Source organism: Fundulus heteroclitus, chromosome 17 (genome assembly GCF_011125445.2).
Source record: "Fundulus heteroclitus isolate FHET01 chromosome 17, MU-UCD_Fhet_4.1, whole genome shotgun sequence".
NCBI classification, from domain to species: Eukaryota; Metazoa; Chordata; class Actinopteri; order Cyprinodontiformes; family Fundulidae; genus Fundulus; species Fundulus heteroclitus.
The window spans coordinates 23,877,093-23,897,594 of record NC_046377.1 but is presented as its reverse complement, the minus strand read 5'-3'; the positions used below and the strand labels follow the sequence as shown (position 1 = coordinate 23,897,594).

Sequence of the window (20,502 nt, the reverse complement as noted above, 5' to 3'; positions counted from 1 at the left end):
CACAACCTACCCAAACCAACTCATAACCAGAATTAATTCCTGGAGCATCATTTCAAACATACTTTGCCTTTTTTTCTGATTGGATTCATGTTGTTGTCTTATGCCACCTAGTGGAGAGAAGTAGCACAGCGACGTTTAAAGAATTAAAAAAGACTACACACAAAAAAAAAAAAACACAATTAGTGCTCATGGTGACGCAGTTAAACGTCTTTCTGTGTTCTGTTTGCCTTCAGGTGAGAAAAAGTGTGAAATATGTAGTTTGTGTCCCTGACTGCTGCGGGATGAGGAGTGCAGGAGGCATCTGATCTCTCCCTCCTGTGGGTGGGCGCATTTCCCCCTCTCTCAGCCTCTCTGCGCGCTCACACAGATCTGGACTCAGACTGAATAACGATGCAGTCCTCCTTCTAACAACTTAAACTGCAGACAAAGTGCAAGATGCTGCTGCTGGTTCTGCTGCTCGGCTTCAGCCAGAGCCTCCAGGGACAACCCCAGCTGCAGGAGGATCTGGATGCAGATTTGGCAGAGTTTGATTTAGACATTGTAAGGCATGACCCGCACATCTGCGCTGCTTTTATTGAGGTTCCCTGTTTTTGAGCATGGTTGTCTCTGCAGGCGCCGCGCAGGGTTCCTCGGCAGGTGAAGACCATTCTTCTGAAGGTAATTCCTCATCTAGACATGTCCATCTTCGCTTGTTTTATGCGTTTATACAAGACCCTTCAAAGATCGGATGACTTTAAAACAACGCAGGGTTTAGGAGAATAAAGAAAACACCGGATTGTAATATTCTCGTCGGGAATGGCTGACCTACTTAGAGACAGAAATGCGTTTTGTCATCCTAAACTTGCGCGCTTTGGGCGTGACGCGCAGGAGATCCGCCAAGAGTGTGAAATGTTCTGGATCTCAGCTCCAGGGGCTCCAACTGAGCAGCTGACATGTGGCTGAATCACCAGGATCAAAACCACTTTTTATTCCGCAGCCATGCGTCGAAAACTCGCGTCATATTAAAGTATTCGCACCCTTTAAACTTTGGCACGTTTTGTTTCTTTCAAACCTCAAACTTTGTTGTTTTATCGGGACTTTTTGTGACAGTAGTGATAGAGATTATTTAAGGTTAACAACAATCTAGGCGTGGTGCGCATTTTACTCCAATACCTCAAAATATAATCCCGTTCAGAGGTTCTTTACAGAACATTAGAGAACAACCAGAACCACGAAGACCCAGGAACCCAGCAGACGGGTCAGGGAGGGAGTTCTGGTCCAGTTTAAAGCAGGTCAGGTTCTACAAGAACATCCCAGAGCTCTGATCCATCCATCATCTGGACCTGGAGAGAGGATGGACCACCGGCAGACCTACCAGGACATGGACGTCCACCTGGACTGAGAGGCTGGACCAGGAGAGCATTGATCAGAGAAGCAGGAGGACCATGGTGGCTCTGGAGGAGCTGCAGAGATCAGCAGCTCAGGTTGAGGTTCCTGTCGACATTAGCCACGCCCTCCGCAGCATTTGAAAGAGTCAGAAGAAGTCTTGGTTTACTGCACTGCAGGTGAAAGAAGGTGACCAGACGAGACCCAAACATAAATTTTATGGTCAACATGAAATCAGTTTGTGGAGGAAAACTAACTACCTGAACCAACGTCACTATAATGGTGGCAGCATCATGCTGTGGGGTCGCTTTTCTCAGAAGGGAAGCAGGTCAGAGTTGATGGGAAGATGGATGGAGAAAAATCCAGGAGCTTCCTGGAGGAGAACCTGTTAGAGGCTGCAGGAGACCTGAGGCTGGGGTGGAGGTTCAGCTTCTACCACCAGACCTTGAGGTCAGGAGTTGAAGACCCCTGCTTTAGGTCAAAGCAGATTCATGAGTGGCCTAGTCAAAGCCCAGAACCAAATCTAACTGAGGATCTGTGGCACGACTTGAAAAATGATGTTCTCGGATTTTCTCCATCCAATCTGACTCAACTTGAGATGTTTAACAAATCAGTGCCGGCAAAAACGTTCAGGTTGTAGACGTTCAAAGCTGGTGGAGATAAAGCCCCAAAAGACCTTTAGCTGGACCTGCTGAGAAAAGAGGTTCTGCAAAGTACTGACCCAGGGAAGCTAAATACAAATGCCCGGATATTTCTACGTAATAAAGCAGAAAACTATCAATCAGCTTCCTTCTAAGTCTCAGTTATGAGCTACTTTGTTCTGGTCTGTCATAAAATCCCAATAAATTACCTGAAATTGTTGACATAGTGATTAGGAATGGACTAAAGTGTGATATAATTCTAGGTCGTGCGTATTTTTCTGCACTCATGTTCTTCCTTTTCAGGAGAACAAACCTCACATCCAGGAACTGTCCATCAAGACCACCATCATCTCCCGCTACGCCTTCACGGCGGTCTACTGCTCCATGCTGAACCGACACGTCGCCGCTGCTGAAGGCATCTTCCAGTTTCAGGTCCCTGCTGGAGCCTACATCTCTAACTTCACCATGTAAGAACCACCCTGATCACTTTAACTTCACATTAGGAACTAATGCAGAGAGAAAATCTGAGGTTTAAGAAGCCCCCAGTTTTATTTTCTACATTAATCCAAGCTACCAAACTAAACATCATTTAGACATGTCCTCATCAAATTCTCCAGGTTTTTTGAAACAATGGATGGATGGATGGATGGATGGATGGATGGATGGATGGATGGATGGATGGATGGATGGATGGATGGAGGGATGGATGGATGGATGGATGAATATGTGGATGGATGGATGGATGGATGGATGGATGGATGGATGGATGGATAGATGGATGGCTAGGTGGATGGATGGATGGATGGATGGATGGATGGATGGATGGATGGATGGATGGATGGATGGATGGCTAGGTGGATGGATGGATGAATAGATGGATGGGTGGATGAAGAGATGAATGGATAGGTGGATGCAGAGATGGACAGGTGGATGGATGGATAGGTGGATGGATGGATGGATGGATGAGAGATGAATGGATAGGTGGATGCAGAGATGGACAGATGGATGGATGGATGGATGGATGGATGGATGGATGGATGGATGGATGGATGGATGGAGAGATGAATGGATAGTTGGATGCAGAGATGGACTGATGGATGGATGGATAGGTGGATGGATGGATGGATGAGAGATGAATGGATAGGTGGATGCAGAGATGGACAGATGGATGGATGGATGATTGGATGGATGGATGGATGGATGGATGGATGAATGGATAGTTGGATGCAGAGATGGACTGATGGATGGATGGATGGATGGATGGATGGATGGATGGATGGATGGATGGATGGATAGGTGGATGGATGGATGGATGGATGGATGGATAGGTGGATGGATGGATAGGTGGATGGATGGATGGATGGATGAGAGATGAATGGATGGATGGATGGATGGATGGATGGATGGATGAGAGATGAATGGATAGGTGGATGCAGAGATGGACAGATGGATGGATGGATGAATGGGTGGATGCAGAGATGGACAGATGGATGGATGGATGGATGGATGGATGGATGGATGGATGGATGGATGGATGGATAGGTGGATGCAGAGATGGACAGATGGATGGGTGAATGGATGGATGGATGGATGGATGGATGGATGAATGGAGGGATGGATGGATAGGTGGATGGATGGATAGGTGGATGGATGGATGGATGGATAGGTGGATGGATGAATAGATGGATGGATGGCTAGGTAGATGGATGGATGGATGAATAGATGGATGGATAGGTGGATGGATGGATGAATAGATGGATGGATGGATGGATGGATGGATGGATGGAGAGATGAATGGATAGTTGGATGCAGAGATGGACTGATGGATGGATGGATAGGTGGATGGATGGATGGATGAGAGATGAATGGATAGGTGGATGCAGAGATGGACAGATGGATGGATGGATGATTGGATGGATGGATGGATGGATGGATGGATGGATGGATGGATGGATGGATGGATGAATGGATAGTTGGATGCAGAGATGGACTGATGGATGGATGGATGGATGGATGGATGGATGGATGGATGGATGGATGGATAGGTGGATGGATGGATGGATGGATGGATGGATGGATGGATAGGTGGATGGATGGATAGGTGGATGGATGGATGGATGGATGAGAGATGAATGGATGGATGGATGGATGGATGGATGGATGGATGAGAGATGAATGGATAGGTGGATGAATGGATAGGTGGATGCAGAGATGGACAGATGGATGGATGGATGAATGGGTGGATGCAGAGATGGACAGATGGATGGATGGATGGATGGATGGATGGATGGATGGATGGATGGATGGATGGATGGATGGATAGGTGGATGCAGAGATGGACAGATGGATGGGTGAATGGATGGATGGATGGATGGATGGATGGATGAATGGAGGGATGGATGGATAGGTGGATGGATGGATAGGTGGATGGATGGATGGATGGATAGGTGGATGGATGAATAGATGGATGGATGGCTAGGTAGATGGATGGATGGATGAATAGATGGATGGATAGGTGGATGGATGGATGAATAGATGGATGGATGGCTAGGTAGATGGATGGATGAATAGACAGATGGATGGATGGATAGGTGGATGGATGGATAGGTGGATGGATGGATGGATGGATGGATGGATAGGTGGATGGATGAATAGATGGATGGATGGCTAGGTAGATGGATGGATGAATAGACGGATGGATGGATGGATGGATGGATGGATGGATGGATGAATGGATGGATGGATGGATGGATGGATGGATGGATAGGTGGATGGATGGATGGATGGATAGGTGGATGGATGAATAGATGGATGGATGGCTAGGTAGATGGATGGATGAATAGATGGATGGATGGATGGATGGATAGGTGGATGGATGGATGAATAGATGGATGGATGGATGGATGGATGGATGAATGGATGGATGGATGGATGGATGGATAGGTGGATGGATGGATAGGTGGATGGATGGATGGATGGATGGATGGCTAGGTAGATGGATGGATGAATAGATGGATGGATGGATGGATAGGTGGATGGATGGATGAATAGATGGATGGATGGCTAGGTAGATGGATGGATGAAAAGACGGACGGACGGATGGATAGGTGGATGGATGGATGAATAGATGGATGGATGGCTAGGTTAATGGATGGATGAATAGACGGACGGACGGATGGATGGATGGATGGATGAATGGATGGATGGATGGATCTCCAAATCCTTGAACCGGTTCTGACAGGTCGACAGAACAAGTTCTGGCCTCTTTGAGGGAACCTGTAAAGAACCCAGGGCTGGTTTCCTGCATTAATGGTTCCACAGATGTTTCAGTGATGGAGATCCTCCTCAGACCTCCTAGATGGATCGTCTGCAGAGAAACTCCACCAACGTGCCGATCGTGGACGTTTGGTCTTTACTCTGCCTCCTAACAGGAAATAAGTTAAAGAAAGTACGTCTGAAAAAGGAAAACCAAACAGCGACACCATCCATGCTCCTGGAAAACTGCAGGATGGTTTAGCCGGCAAACTGGAGTTATCCCTCACGGTCCGGTTCCTACGGGGATTTTAGGAAGTGAAGAGAAAAAGGTTAAATTTTTATAACGCTGTTAACTCAGCAAGCCCAGATCTGCTCATTCATGTGCAGGGCGGACGCCTCCAAATAGGCACTGACAGCAATTTGTGGCTCCTTTGTCCATGAAAAACCAGGTTGAGCTCTGACAATAGTGGTCCCAAAATGTGTGTGGCACTCTAAAGCCTGACCTTTGACCCTTCTTGAACCAGGATCATCGGAGGGCGTGTCTACCAGAGTGAAGTCACGCCGAAGGAGAGGAGGGTCAAACACGGGAAGGGCAGACCCAAGAGTGGAGAGTCAAGTAACACGAGGTATGGAAATCAGAGTGTGTGTGTGTGTGCATGCTGCCACGCCCCCCCCCCCCCCCCGCGCCCAGGTATCTCCTCCTCAGTACACAGCAGCAGCCTCGCCCAGCCCAGTCTTTATTGACCAAACTCTCGTAAACTTTATTGACCGCGGGCAGTGGGCAGTGGTTCTGTTCAGGTCAAAGCCATCAAAGAAACCGTGACCCCAGCAGAGACATATGGGAGAAATGACATCATCATTTCCAGCTGCCATGGAAACAATGTGAGGGTTGTTGAATGTGCTGTAGCATCACTTGTTGTTACCCTCTGCACCCTGTGTCCAAGCCCATTACAGTCGCTATAGGGTCCAGAAACTTGTTTCTTAGTTCTTCTTGTTTCCTCCTAGCAGTAGGACGGTTCAGCTGGCGTTTTGAAGTTCTTTAGGGTCTAATGGCATTCAGCCCCAGACGTAGAAGGCGTTGTGAGACTATCGCGGTAGACGTACCTCTTTAAGGGTGCATTGGTGAGTGGGAGCACCCTTGTCGAGTGGCAGATCAGGGCGGTAGTTCCAGTCTTTAGGCCCGTTTACACGACACTTTTTTAACCGAGCCGAGACCAGTCCGAGCTCGGTAACCGAGATAACTCTTGTGTGTAAATGGTCAGCAGACTGAACCGGACCACGCTAACTGCAGACCAGTTTTTTTTAATTCCGGTTTTCTGATAAAGAGCGCATGAGCAGACCGCGTCATCCCCTTACAGTCAGCTGACTGTCCGCGGGTTTTCCGGCGTGTCTGGCTGCACGTACCGATTCACACTCCATTCAGACAAATGTCAGACATTCATAATAATACTAGCTTCCTTACCGTGCCACACGGTTTCCAGAGATGATTCTGCTTAGCAGTGTGATGAACCTCAGTGTCTGTCGTTGTTTCCTACGTCTGTAAATCCTTATTAGACGTTTGTTTGTCTTATCCACGTCTCAAAAGCCGACTCTGTCCTACCATAACATCCTGAATGTTACGGGCGCCGCCATTTTGATTTGCTCGGTCCCGCCTTCAATCCCAGAGAGCAGCAGTACCGCAGATCGTCACTAGGAGGCGAGGAGCAACCAAGGAACCGGGATAGTGTGGTGTGTAAACGGTCGTCTGGGCTTGGTTAACTGATCCAAGCTCAGACTGGTCTCGGCTCGGCTCGGTTAAAAAGTGTAGTGTAAACGGGCCTAAAGTGTGTGGAGAGTGTGTTCCAGCCTCTTTTTTATTTGAAGGGAACCTCAGATCCAGGAGGTGGACATGTGGCCTTCGTCTTGGCCGTCAAAACAGAGAACTGAGTCTTTACTCTTGCGGAGCTGCTGATGAGGACAGAGGAGCTTGGCTGTCCAGTCCACACATGTTTTCTGCACAGAAGCTTACAGCCATGCCTCTCAAGGCATTCTCTCAGGGGTGCTGTGGGAGTACGGGTTATCCAGTCCTTGGACAACCAAACCAGCAGTAGTGTTCCCGGTACAGGGCTAGTCCTCATCTACGGGGTCTCGAGGCGTAGCAGTCATAGAGCAGAGGGTATCTGGTTTAGGAAGCTCAGGGTCTCAACAATGCTCTTTGCAGATGATGCTGGTCTGTTCTTCAAGACATGACTTCCCCTCCAGGATGAAGTAGTTTGGGGCATGAAGCAGCAGGGATCAGAGTCTATGGTTCTCATCTGGGCCAGAAATGTTCTGTACCTTCATTAGATCAACAACAATTCATGAAAGTTATTATCTTATTTCACCCGGTTGAAGACCAAAACACAGGTTTATCTTTACCGAAATCAGGAGGTTTAATCTTTACCTGTAATCATCTAGCTCAGAGCCGGAGGTGGAGATGTTCAGGACGGCAGCTAGCATACCGGGCCGGAACCGGGCCATCTTCCTGTTGATGTACGAGGAGCTCCTGCAGCGGCGGCTGGGAAGCTACGAACACGTCACCAGCCTGAGACCTCTGCAGCTGGTCAGCCGCCTCAGCCTGGAGGTCACCATCATCGACCACGCGCCCATCGTGGACCTGGAGGTTCTGCCGCTCCGTAACGGAAGGAGTGCAGGTTTGTAGAAACCGGGTTCCACTTTAACATTGTTGCATATCTAACAGAAGTCAGGATGGGATTCAGTCGGTCAATAAAAGCAAGAGGCAGAGTTCAAAGAAAAAAACTAGCAACTGCATCCCCTCAGTCAACAACTCAAAGCACGGATTCTGGCCCCAGTCCAGACGTTCATCAAAGCCCAAAGCAGTTTATTTATCCCTGGGTTCTATTTTCAATCCAGTTAAGAGACATGACTCATTTCCTGTCTCTGTTGTGTAGCCAAGTCCGAGGCTCCCATCACGACTGCGATCAAAAACGAAAAGAACGTCTGGAAGATCACCTTCAGCCCCAGCATCATCCAACAGGCCAAGATCTCCACAACCGGACTCCTGGGAGACTTTGTGATCCGCTACGACGTCCAACGAGAGACGGGGATCGGAGACATCCAGGTGAGGACGTCTCTAAAGTCAGCGCACATCTCAAACTGCTCTCGTGTTATAATCTTTTCTCCAACCAGCTCGACCCTTGCTGTAATGTCGTGTTTGCAGGTTTTAAATGGACATTTCGTCCACTACTTTGCCCCCAAAGACCTTCCGGTTGTGCCTAAGAACGTGGTGTTTGTGATCGATACCAGCGCCTCCATGATGGGCAAGAAGATGAGACAGGTGGGGTTTACACACCTTTACCTACACTCTGTGTTTGATTAGCCGTACTGGACTGGGTTAGAGAACTTAGCAGGAGGCTTAAACCACACATAATAATATGTAAGCTGGTTGGATTCCCTGAGGAAAACAAGATGTTAGACATTCGAGTTCTTCTTGGTTTGATGGAAGGACGTCCTACAGAAGATCTCAGGAGACTAAACAGGACGTGTGTAGGCTGTGACGGATCTCTGACGATGCAGAGAAGTTTATCCTAGAAAGGATTTCCAACTATATCAGTCATTTAGTGCCCAGAATATAAAAAAGTTAAAGTTTGAAGCAGCCTGGTGATTTTTCAATGATCTACATCAAACATGTAAGCAGGATTCTTGTTTTACACACAGATACCCAACATGAACCGTTCCCACACTGCAAAAACGGATGAAAAATAAGTAAAATGTTCTTAAAGTTAGTGTATTTATCCTTGATTTGAGCCGGTAAATAAGATTATCTGCCAATGGAATTAGTATTTTGACCCCTAAAATAAGATAATTAGATATCCAGCACTTGAAATAAGATTATGGAGACGAGTTGTTACTATTTTAAGTGAAAGAAATCTTATTCCATTGGCAAATCATCTTATTTACCTGCTCAAATCAGGGACAAATACCTACATTTTAAGAACATTTTACGTATTTCTAGCTCCGTTTTTGCAGTGCAGAGAACAGCTTTCTCCTTGTAGTCTGGAGGCCTCTGAGCAAACTTTAAGGGAATCCTTTCATGTTCAGACGTTGCTGCATTCAATTAGCTTCAGTCAAAGAACCACAACTGGGGATTTCTAAAAGTCATTCCTCCAATTTTATTTAATGATATGTTTCTACATGAGGAGAAACGTTAATAATAGACAAAAACAAAACAGTCTGAGGACTTTTTTTCTGAAACTTTTCACACTAAAACAGCTGAAAGCTCCATCTGGTGTCAGAAAATAATGTACTGCAACTCTTCATCATTATCACAGGCACTACAGTATTTACAGTCTGCTTTTATTATAGTTCAAACACGTTTACAAACTTTGAAGTCGGTTTTGAATGTGGATAAGACTAAGGCAATGGTTTTCTCACACTCTGCTAAACTACCAGAAATCCCTCTATTCCTTACCACTGCAGTAGGTGCACAAATTGAGTTTGTTAGTAATTATAAATATCTTGGATTTATTCTAGATAATGAACTTTCTTTTAAAAGTCACATAGCAAATCTATTAGGAACATTGAAAATGAAGATTGGGTTTTATTATCGAAATGGACCGTGTTTCTCACTCAAAGCTAGAAATAAATTGGCTGCAGCAACATTCCTGCCACTTCTGGATTATGGAGATGTTTTATATATGAATGCTTCAACCAAATGTCTGAAATCTTTGAATACTGTTTATCATTGTGCCTTAAGGTTTATAACTGGTAGTAGACGTTTGATACATCATTGTGATTTGTATGCAAAAGCTGATTGGCCTCCGTTAAGTGTTCGGAGAAACAATCATTTGATGATCCTGATATATAAATCTCTACTTGGACTAACACCAATTTACTTAAGCTCTCTTTTGCATAGAATAAAGAAAAAAAAAAAAAAAAAAAGAAGCAGCAGAAAGGAAATAATTTGTAAAACCTTTTCCGAGCGAGTTGCAGGAAATCTGACGACCCCGACGACAGCAGCAGATTTTTTAATAGCTGCGCTGGACAGGATGCATTTCACGCCACCTCCTCCCTCCCACACTGGAATATCAGTATCAGACCGGCAGCGGCACAATCCTGACAACCTTACTCTGATCCGACCTCTGCAGCTGCCAGAGGAGCTGAGAAACTAGAAAAACAGATCCAGAGCGAGGAAGCAAAGTGGAAAAGTACAGCAGAAGGCCGCGCTGCGAGGGAGGAAGGTCCCAGTCCCTGTGGTGATGGAAGCTTGTGGACAACAGCACCCTCGACCCCGTGGGCAGCCCCCAGCGAGGCGCGGGAACAGAACAAGTGTGTTTTGATGAGGCTTCACAATAGATGGTCTCAGAATGACAAACTGAGGTCAGTTTGTCATTCTGAGACCCCCCCAGCCCCAAATTACATCTCTCACCCACGCAGGGATGAGAGTGTGAGGACATCAGAGGAGGAGGAGGAGCAGGAGGTGTTTCCTCTCTGTCTGTTCTTAACGGACATCCTGAAAGGTTTTGCTGAGAAGAAACATGTTTTATCACCACCAATGTATCCAGAGAACATACCTGGTTTCCCCCTTATTCACTGCAAAAAGAGAACTAAAAATAAGTAAAATGTTCTTGAAATGAGTGTATTTGTCCTGGATTTGAGCAGGTAAATGAGATTATTTGCCAATGGGATGAGTATTTTTACCCCTAAAATAAGATAATTAGATATACTTCACTTGAAATAAGATGATAGAGATAGATTGTTCCTATTTTAAGTGCAAAAATCTTATTTGCCTGTTTAAATCAAGGTAAAATACTCTCATTTCAAGAAATAATTTCTTATTTTGAGTTCTATTTTTGCAGTGTTGCTGCCCAGAGCCAGTCAGAACTTTTAAAGGACCTTAAGGCAGAAGTTTATACAAGGTTCCAGTTAAATTGTCACCTTCAGTTTCCTTTTATACCAACCAAACATTTCCTTTCTTCGATTACTCACTGAAACAGACAAGAAGGTAAGAGTGATTGGTGAGTGGCCTTGCAGAAAGTAAAAAGTCAGACAGTTTCCCGATCAGTGAACGCACCGCACCTATGTGCTAACAGGTTGCACTCACTGAGCTATATAATACACTAGAGTGCTAATCACTGGCTGTTAGAACGAGTCACTTTGAAGCCACCAGCCGCCATATTGGTACTCCCTATTTTCCTCCAGTAACTAGGGAATATGTGCGCTACAGCATCGAATAACGAGGACTTTTCTCATGTTCAGGGAGGCTTAAGACTTTTAAAATGTCTAATGCCATATACTTTTATGTTATGTTCTAAAACTATCAAGTACTGAGAAAGTCATGTGCTGAAATCATTTGCATATTATTAATTCAAATTTACATATATAACATTTATAAATATATAACTAACAATATACAAAAACATATATTTACATATATGTATACATATATATACATATATACATACACACATATTTATATATACATATATGTATATTTAATATGAATAACGTAAAATATTTCAGCACCTAATTTCCTAGTAGCTGATAGTGTTACTACATCCACTGACTGTAGAATTACCTGTGAAATATTTTCACACAGCCAGAAAACTGCTTGTTGTTGCAGCCAAATCCTGTGGGATTCTGTGAGAGTAGGGAGGAGCAAGATGGCGGCCAGTGACTTCAGTTTTTCGCAAAAATGAGCACTCCAGTGTATTATATAGCTCAGTGGTTGCACTGCTCTTCGGCGTCAGTGAGGCATCTTAGTCAAAGGAAGCAGAGATAAAACCTTTAAAACATTATGGCGGCCCGTGTTACAGCAAAATTATGGTTTTAATTTTCAGGGTCTGGAAATGTTATAGCTGTGGTTCAGGTCTGGATTCTCCAGAGAGAAAACACTGGGGGCAAGTTGACGAAGAAATGTATTCTCCAGTTTCAACTGTTTAGGACCGGATTCACAAAGCAAATTGCAAAAAATACATTTAGACACAAACATGCAATCCAGACCAGATAGTGAGTGTTAATACCGTGGAAGGATGCATCCATTTAACAGGACCATTTGGAAATAAAAATGTATCAGATACTAAAACAATTGCATGTAGTCAACGCAGATACTGAATCACTGTGCAGATATAATTATATAAGAACACAAGACAGCTGGTCACGTTTATGTTCTTTTAATCTTAATAAACGGGAAAAAACTGATGAGGTTTGAGTTCTGTATTTTAAAAATAGACTAAATAGTTTTATAAAACATTTAGACAATTTATTCAGTTCAAAAACAGCCCCTTATTCTTTTCCTGTGCTAAATTTACTACCAGATTTCAGTTTTTTAGTGCAGTCTGTGTGATGCAAATTGATCTGACCTGTGGGATTGACAATCAAGTGGCTCTCGCTGTATCTACAACAAATACACATAATTAGGAAGAAGCTACGCTGCCTGCATACATGATACCTCATTTAAATGTGGACAATCGAGGCTATGAACTCAGAGACAGTATCTCCACAGCAGATCTGGGTCTGGGTCTAATTTCGGTACTGGAGAGGCCTAAAATCTCAGGTTTGTTCACAATCACAACCCATTGTAGCAGCTTGTTGGATTTTAAAGCCAAGGAGTGATCTTATTTAGACTTCTTCAGTGAAAAAGCACCTAAAATCCTCAGACTTTAGAAAGGCTAGAAACAGTTAACATGTTTTCCATCCGTTTGGTTAACGTCAGACCGGCTGAGAAGCTGATGGATGGTTTAAAACACAGAATAACTTCAAATTTCCTGTGACGCCTACAGACAAAAGACGCTCTGCTGACCATCCTGAGGGACCTGAGACCTGCTGATCATTTTAACTTCATCAGCTTCTCCAACAAGATCAAGGTGTGGCAGCCCAACCGTCTCGTGCCGGTGACGCCCCTGAATGTCAGAGATGCCAAGAAGTTCATTTACACCCTGCTACCCAACGGGGGTGAGACACTGTAGTTCATACACACGTCTTTTTCATTGTTTCTGAACTTTGTGCTGAAACGTCTAGACCAGGGGAGTCAAACTGATTTTGGTTTAGGGGCCGCATTCAGCTTAATCTGATCTCAAGAGGGCCACACGAGTAAACTCATTGCAAGATTAATTAGAACTAATAAAAGTGGACTTGTTGTTGATTTTTATATTAAATGAATTTCACTTTTACACAATATATTATGAATAACCTCAGCGTTTTTAAAAAAAAAAGTATGTGCAATTTCAACAATACTTTTACTCAGTTAAACATTTACTTGTGCATTATGCATTAGAACTTATCACAGTGATTATACAATGTTGAAAAACATTTATTCACATTTTTTGGAACTTAAAAACACTGTCCTACATGACAAAATACATCAAACAGATAAAAATAACAAAATGATTTAAATTTTTCCACACCTGAAGCTTAATCTGCTAATTAAAACACAGCGCCCCTCGTGGACAACATAGGAACTGCATATTTTCAATTAAACGAAGTACATGTTTTTTTTCAATAATTGTTTTATCATTCTCTTCCTTTTATCTCCTCTTTCTTTCACCTTTTCTTTTTTTCTTCTTGTTCTTCCTTTCCTCTCCTACTTTCCCATTGTAGTGTCCATATCATTTGAGATATTCCCCGCATCAATCATAATAAAACTATTCACATTCATAAATCAAGCGGAGCACTATGGCAAAAGCAGTTCTGCTCCACTTGTGAAAGTCAAATCTGATGAGCTCTTTTTGGCATTAAGACAACAATTCTTATTGCCACATTGCCAGACGGGACACTGAGGAAAAAACAAAACAAATATGCATTATCATTTTTTTTTATAATGATGATGCATTTAGCCACAGGGCCGGACTAAATTGTTCGGCGGCCCGGATCCGGCCCGCGGGCCGTATGTTTGACACCCCTGGTCTAGAGACTTGGTTTAGCTCTTCTGTCTTCTGTAAGGTTCGTTAAATCCAACAACCTGATGGGTGTTCATGTTGGGGCAACGAAAAGCTTCCACATTCAACCGTTGACCTTAGATCCGTCCTTTCAGGCACAAACATTGACGGAGCAATCCAGACCGGGTCCTCTCTGCTCCGGGATTACCTCTCAGACCCGGACGCCAGCCTAAACGGCGTCTCCCTCATCATCTTCCTGACGGACGGACGGCCAACAATCGGGGAGACTCAGTCCACCTCCATCTTGGGGAACACTCGCTCCGCCGTGCAGGAAAAGTTCTGCATCTTCACGATCGGGATTGGAAACGACGTGGATTACCGGCTGCTGGAGCGCATGGCTCTGGAAAACTGTGGGATGATGAGACGCATCAGAGAAGAAGCTGACGCCAGCGCTATGCTCAGAGGGTAAGGCCTGCTTCTTTGTCTATTCCTACATGACATTTCCTGAAAGTTTCAGCTGCTCCGTTTAGGTCTCAGAAAAGTCTATTGTTATGCAGATGACTGCCAGCTCTATACATCTACTACACTGCCTCCCCCTTCTCTCCTCGATTGGTTACAGGCATTCAGATTAGGGCTGAACAATTAATCGCATTTTCAATATATTCGCGATTTAAAAAAACGCAATTTCCAAATCGCAGAGTCTGCAATTTTTGGCTATGTAACAATCAGGGAATTAGACACGTCCATTTAGGTGTTGGTAAAATGTTTAAAGTGGGTTTGCCTCCACAATGAAGGGAAGACAGTTGCAGCAGTGAGATAATCTAATTTTATTACTTGTTTTAGAGTTTATATAATCATACATAGCATTAAGTTCAGGTCAATCAGTTTAATACATAGACTTGCTTGTTGGTTGCACTTTATGTTCAACAAGGATTGATGTCCCAATCAACTAAAAGCTGTTCTCTTGAATAATATTCTGATTAATAGAAACATTAAAAGTTCTTGTTTTAAATAGTCCTTGTTTACAAACGTCTTTATTTAGAGGCCATTTTTGTTGCTTATGGTTAATGCGGAGAAAAGTCAAAATTTCAATTTTGGTTGAAATATATTGTAGGCAGAATGCAATCATTTCTGCTCTGAGTTTAGATGCTGCGGGTCTTTTAGCAACTAATCTGCACAGCGAGGAAACAAAATGATTTGTTGTTTGTATATGTTTAAAAACACATGATAAATCAAACTGGGGAAAAAATCGCATTAAATCGCAATTTTAAGAAAAAAAATCGCAATTAGATTATTTTCCAAAATCGTTCAGCCCTAATTCAAATCTGGTTTTCTTGTAACTTTCTCAAACTTAAAGAAGATGAAACAAAATGTCTTCTTGTTTGTACCAAGTCTCCTTTTCCCACATCTGGGAGTTTTCCTTTTATCCAATAATGATTCCTTGATTGTTCTTTCCTGTCAGCTTCAGTCTGGGTGCTGCACTCGATAAGACTCTCTGTCGCCGACTTGGTTGATGCTCGTGTAACATCTCACCTTCATCACTGTAATGCTCATTTATACAGCTCACCCAACAAATATCTTCATCACCTTCAATCGGCGAAGAGTGCTGCTGCCCGCACCATCTCCTGTTACAATTCAGGTTTCAAAGAGCTCCATGTTGGTTCCAGAGATTAAAAACTACATAGACTGGTTCTCACCATATCAGTTACACTGGGGTTTAAAAAGACTATCTTAACTCTTTATTTGGTTGAACAGCATTGAAAACAGTGTCATTTAAAAGTCGCTGAAATTGCTGCAAAAACAGGTTTATGAAAAGGTTTCTAAAACTGAAACTGGTAGAAAATGTTTTGGCAGCGTTATGATAAAATTTGGTCCATAGCGGTCTGATCCTGCACTGCAAAAATAGACCTAAAAATAAGAAATTTTTTTTCTTGAAATGAAACTATTTGACCTTGATTTGAGCAGGTAAATAAGATGATTTGCCAATGGAATAAGATTTTTGAACTTAAAATAGGGACAATTCATCTCCCCCATCTTATTTCAAGTGCAGGATGTCTAATTATCTTATTTTAGGGGTAAAAATACTCATTCCATTGGCAGATAATCTTATTTACTTGCTCAAATCAAGGGCAAATGCATTCATTTCAAGAAAATTTTACTTATTTTTAGTTCTTTTTTTGCAGTGTGGCTCTTAATGTGGTCCGGACTCAACTTTCCTCCCAGTGTTTCTGTTCACGGAGCGAATCGGTAGAAAAACAGGCCGTTTCAGACCACTTGTTTGGTTTTAAGTGTGACGGCAGTCAACAATGGCGGTGCCATTCAGTGACGGAGCCGTTTGCAACGCTTCACCGGCCGCATTAGATTACGCTGGTTTGTCATGGTAATTGCCGAAAACTCTTTAAAGTCTGGCTTTAAACAACAATAAACTCTTTGAAAAACATCACTGAAATGTACATATGAGTAAATAACAATATTATCCAAACATTTATTTCAATAATTCAATAAAAAAATCTAATTATGATATTATATTATAATAAGATACACAGAGTGAAATATTTCAAGCATTATTTTGTTTTTTCTGACTAACAGAAACAAAAATGTTGAACATTGCATTAAACCAGTAAAAAATATATTTTTTTTACTAGAGAAATGTTATGATCTAATCAATCATGGGATGACTGCTGAGTTGACAGTTGTCCAGCAGACAGTCTGACTCCACAAGGCAGGTAAGAAACACAAGGTCGTTGCTGAAAAAGCTGGCTGCTTCCAAGCATGTTAATGGAAAGTTGAGTGGAAGGAAAAAGTGTTTTAGAAAGCGGCGCACAGACAGCTTATAGAGGACTGTGAGGAAGAGTCCACTCAGCAGGTCTGGACAGCAGCTCAGCTTCTAGAGCCACCAACACACCGATGCATCCAGGACATGGACGATTACTGACACATTGGGTCAGGAGTCATAATTCATGATAGTCAACTGTTCTAAACAACACAATAAGTGGAGATATATATGAAATATATACGATCTTTAGAGAAGATACAATTAAAATCAAGGATGGTAAGTTTTCATGATTGTTCGTCAAGGGCTGGACAATAATTGAATAACAATATATATATATTGATCAATAAATGTATATCGATGATAGATGATCAATAAAAAGTTCAATAAAATAAAAAATGTTCTTCCTTTTGCATTCTAATGTAAGGTTAGTTTATTTATATAGCACGTTTCAGTAACAAAACTTTCAAAGCCATGTAGGTTAATATTATAGCCATTACATCCTTCCAACCAATCACAACGCAGACCCAAAAATGCTCCGCCCCCTTTAAAAAATGTTGAGAGAGCACCTTTTTTCTTTTTTTAAAAACTTGCAGTTTTGGTAAAAAGTTGCTTGAATAAAGGGTTGAGTTTGAATTTAGTGTTTGTGTGTCTTTATATAAAAATAGGTCGCTAAGGTACAGCATAAAATGGCCAGGGCTGCACTTAAAATATATGTTTTGAATTTGTTGATTATTATCGATATCGATCCATATGATTTCTTTTTTCCATACCGTCCAGCCCTATGTTCATCTATTTAATGTTGACCTTTTCAAGAGATTAGATCCATGGGTAGGATAACTTTCCAGGTAGAAAGGGAAATGTGTGAAGGGTTCAAACTGGCAGAAGCAATTTCCTAAAATGATTTGGTAGATATATTTTGTTGCACACAGTTCTTTTTCCTACACCCCCTGTGCATATTGTGTCTTTTCTGAGACAATTATCTGTCCTCGCGTCCTCCCGGCTAACACGTGCGTCCAGCTGTCGTCACGCTGAGGGGGAACGTGGAGCAGAAATGTGACGGTGCTGACAGCTCACCTGTGTACCCAACCTGAGCGGCACACATCTACCGACTGCAACAGCAACCTCCTTTCTCTCTGCGCTCTCCTCCTCTCCGTCCACCAGGTGTTTGTTCTGCTGCACAGGAATGTGTGTGCGTTGTGAAACCTGCGTCTAAGTGTGCGCACGGGTTAACCGATAGACTCTGATAACAGAGCCTGTCCGGCCTGAGCAAACACGCCGGTGAGGAGGTTTACTGAGCTGTGACAACACGGACGGGACACGCTCTTCTGTACGGCGTCACATTTCTTCTCCTGCACGCTGTGAGCAGCTTTAAAGGAGCCTGGAGGAGCAGATGAGGAGGTTTCTGGGCCGGATGGTGGTCTGTTTATCCTGCGGTTGATGACAGAAGCTGTAGTGCACACAAACATCCAGGGATCTGAATGTTCAACTATAATGACGGCTTTTCTGCTGGTGCCTTTAAAACGGCCATGCCAGACCGTAGCTCCAACCAAAATAAGCTTTTACTCCTTGCTGGTGGCGTCCATTCACTGGAATATGAAAATTTTTATGACCTCATCTCTGGTTAAGGTGAAAAGTTCTGACCAAGTCAGAATGGCACCATCAGCTTAGTTTGCTTGTACCATCTGCTGCCCTACATTTTTATTTTTTTTATGCAAAGCCGTGAAGGGCTTTCGATCTTCGTGTCACTTCGTAGCTCTTTGATAAAATAAGATAAGATAAGATAAGATAAGATAAGATAAGATAAGATAGGCTTTATTGATCTCACATTGGAGAAATTCACTTGTCACCCATCGGCTCAGTAATCAATAATCCAAAGAAGGTGCCAAAAGGAGGAAAAGGTGCATCAGGTATATACAGTGTGTCCACATATATACAGTGGATCAAAAAATAAGTAAAATAAAAATACAAAAAGGAAATAAAGCAGAGATTTAGGATGACTTATGTACATTCACTGTGACTTTATATATATATATATATATATATATTGACGTACATTTGAGGGTGCTCCTCTGCTCCACGGTAGACCAGGAGCACTGTTGGGTCACTGTCAAAGCCACCATGTCTACTAAATCTTGAGAACTAAATAATTTTCCACATGGGTCCATGAGATATCCGATGGAGAACCAAGGGTGTTCATCTGAAGCCTGGACTTGTACTGAAAGCCTGCTGGTCTCACTGTGAGCTTTGGAGCAGAAGGTCAGACCATCTCAGCAGAGGAACCACATGTGACCAAAGTAAGGTTCTCACGTTCTATTGGCGGACATGTGGTGTTGAAATCTGGCAGATCAGAGCGGGTTCTGAACCCTAGACCACAGAATGCCCACTCTTAGGTCAATTTAGGTATCAGAGCATAAAACTCCTTCCACCGGAAAGACTGAGACACTCATGGTTAACGTTTGAAGCAACGCTTTGATTACTCATTCAATCTCCAGATGTTACATTTAGTGACTTGCAGAGCCAATTGGACTATTTGTACCATAAAATATTAATCTTATTCTCAATGGTCCAAGGCTCACAGTTCTCACAGAGTTCAGCAAACACGTTTTTACATTTGTGATGGTAGGACAGACGAGGCTTTTTCCCGCCATACCTCCTAAACAGCGAGCTACACTGCAAAAATGTAACTAGAATAAGTCAAAGGTTCTTAAAATTAGAGTATTTGCCCCTGATTTGAGCAGGTAAATAAGATGATTTGCCAATGGAATAAGACTTTTACACTTAAAATAGGAACAACTTGTCTCCATCGTCTTATTTTGAGTGCAGTATATCTATTTATCTTATTTTAGGAGTCAAAATACTCACTCCATTGGCAGATAATCTTATTTATGTGCTGAAATTAAGGACAAATAATCTGACTTATTTTTAGTTCTGTTTTTGCAGTGTAGCTTGTCGGTAGAGTCTAGTGGTTGACTCCTCAGCCAAAGCGGAAGTGCATCAGCGGACGCCATGATAAGTGCTGTCTGAATAGTAAGGAAGGATGCAGGAAAAGGAGCCTGTATGTTTCCTCTCAGCGCTCCTTTAGCCTAGGAAACTCGCGACGTCTCTTACCGCAACTAAGGAGCTCTAAGCAATCCCACAATCCTTTGCATGACATGACCTATTAGCACAGCTCCCTGACAGAAATCAACGTAAATGTCCGGAGAGAAGAGAGCACACTCTGTAGTTCACTTTGGGTTTGACTAGAATCATCTATGAGCGTTTCCGTCATGCAACGACGTCTGAGTTAAAGGTTGTCGAAGCTCCTTTCCCCCCGTTTATAGAGCTTTGACTGTTAACCCCATGAAAGGTGAACGAACAGAAGCTAGGAGCTGTAATTAAGGGCATTTGGACTGAGCGTTAAAGAAAATGGCTGCTGTGTCATGTTCTATTAACAAAGAAAAGTCTCATTCACTAAAACACCCTAAAGCAGGGGTGTCAAACTGATTTTGGTTTAGGGGCCGCATTCAGCTTAATCTGATCTCAAGAGGGCCACACGAGTTAACTCATTGCAAGATTAAATAGAACTAATAAAAGTGGACTTGTTGTTGATTTTTATATTAAATTAATTTCA

General features: G+C 42.9%; 1 protein-coding gene across 1 annotated transcript in view; it reads left to right on the top strand.

Annotated features, from left to right (window-relative positions):
• The first annotated feature begins 200 nt into the window (after positions 1 to 200).
• itih5 (inter-alpha-trypsin inhibitor heavy chain 5) overlaps positions 201 to 20,502 on the top strand; it is a 28,804-nt gene continuing 8,502 nt past the window's right edge. Inside the window, exons 1-9 of the mRNA XM_012877681.3 lie at positions 201 to 540; positions 613 to 657; positions 2,310 to 2,473; positions 5,786 to 5,887; positions 7,698 to 7,933; positions 8,192 to 8,361; positions 8,461 to 8,577; positions 13,022 to 13,193; positions 14,272 to 14,581. Coding sequence (XP_012733135.2) covers positions 436 to 540; positions 613 to 657; positions 2,310 to 2,473; positions 5,786 to 5,887; positions 7,698 to 7,933; positions 8,192 to 8,361; positions 8,461 to 8,577; positions 13,022 to 13,193; positions 14,272 to 14,581 — 1,421 coding nt within the window. The 5' untranslated portion in view covers positions 201 to 435. The remainder of the gene's footprint in view (positions 541 to 612; positions 658 to 2,309; positions 2,474 to 5,785; positions 5,888 to 7,697; positions 7,934 to 8,191; positions 8,362 to 8,460; positions 8,578 to 13,021; positions 13,194 to 14,271; positions 14,582 to 20,502) is intronic.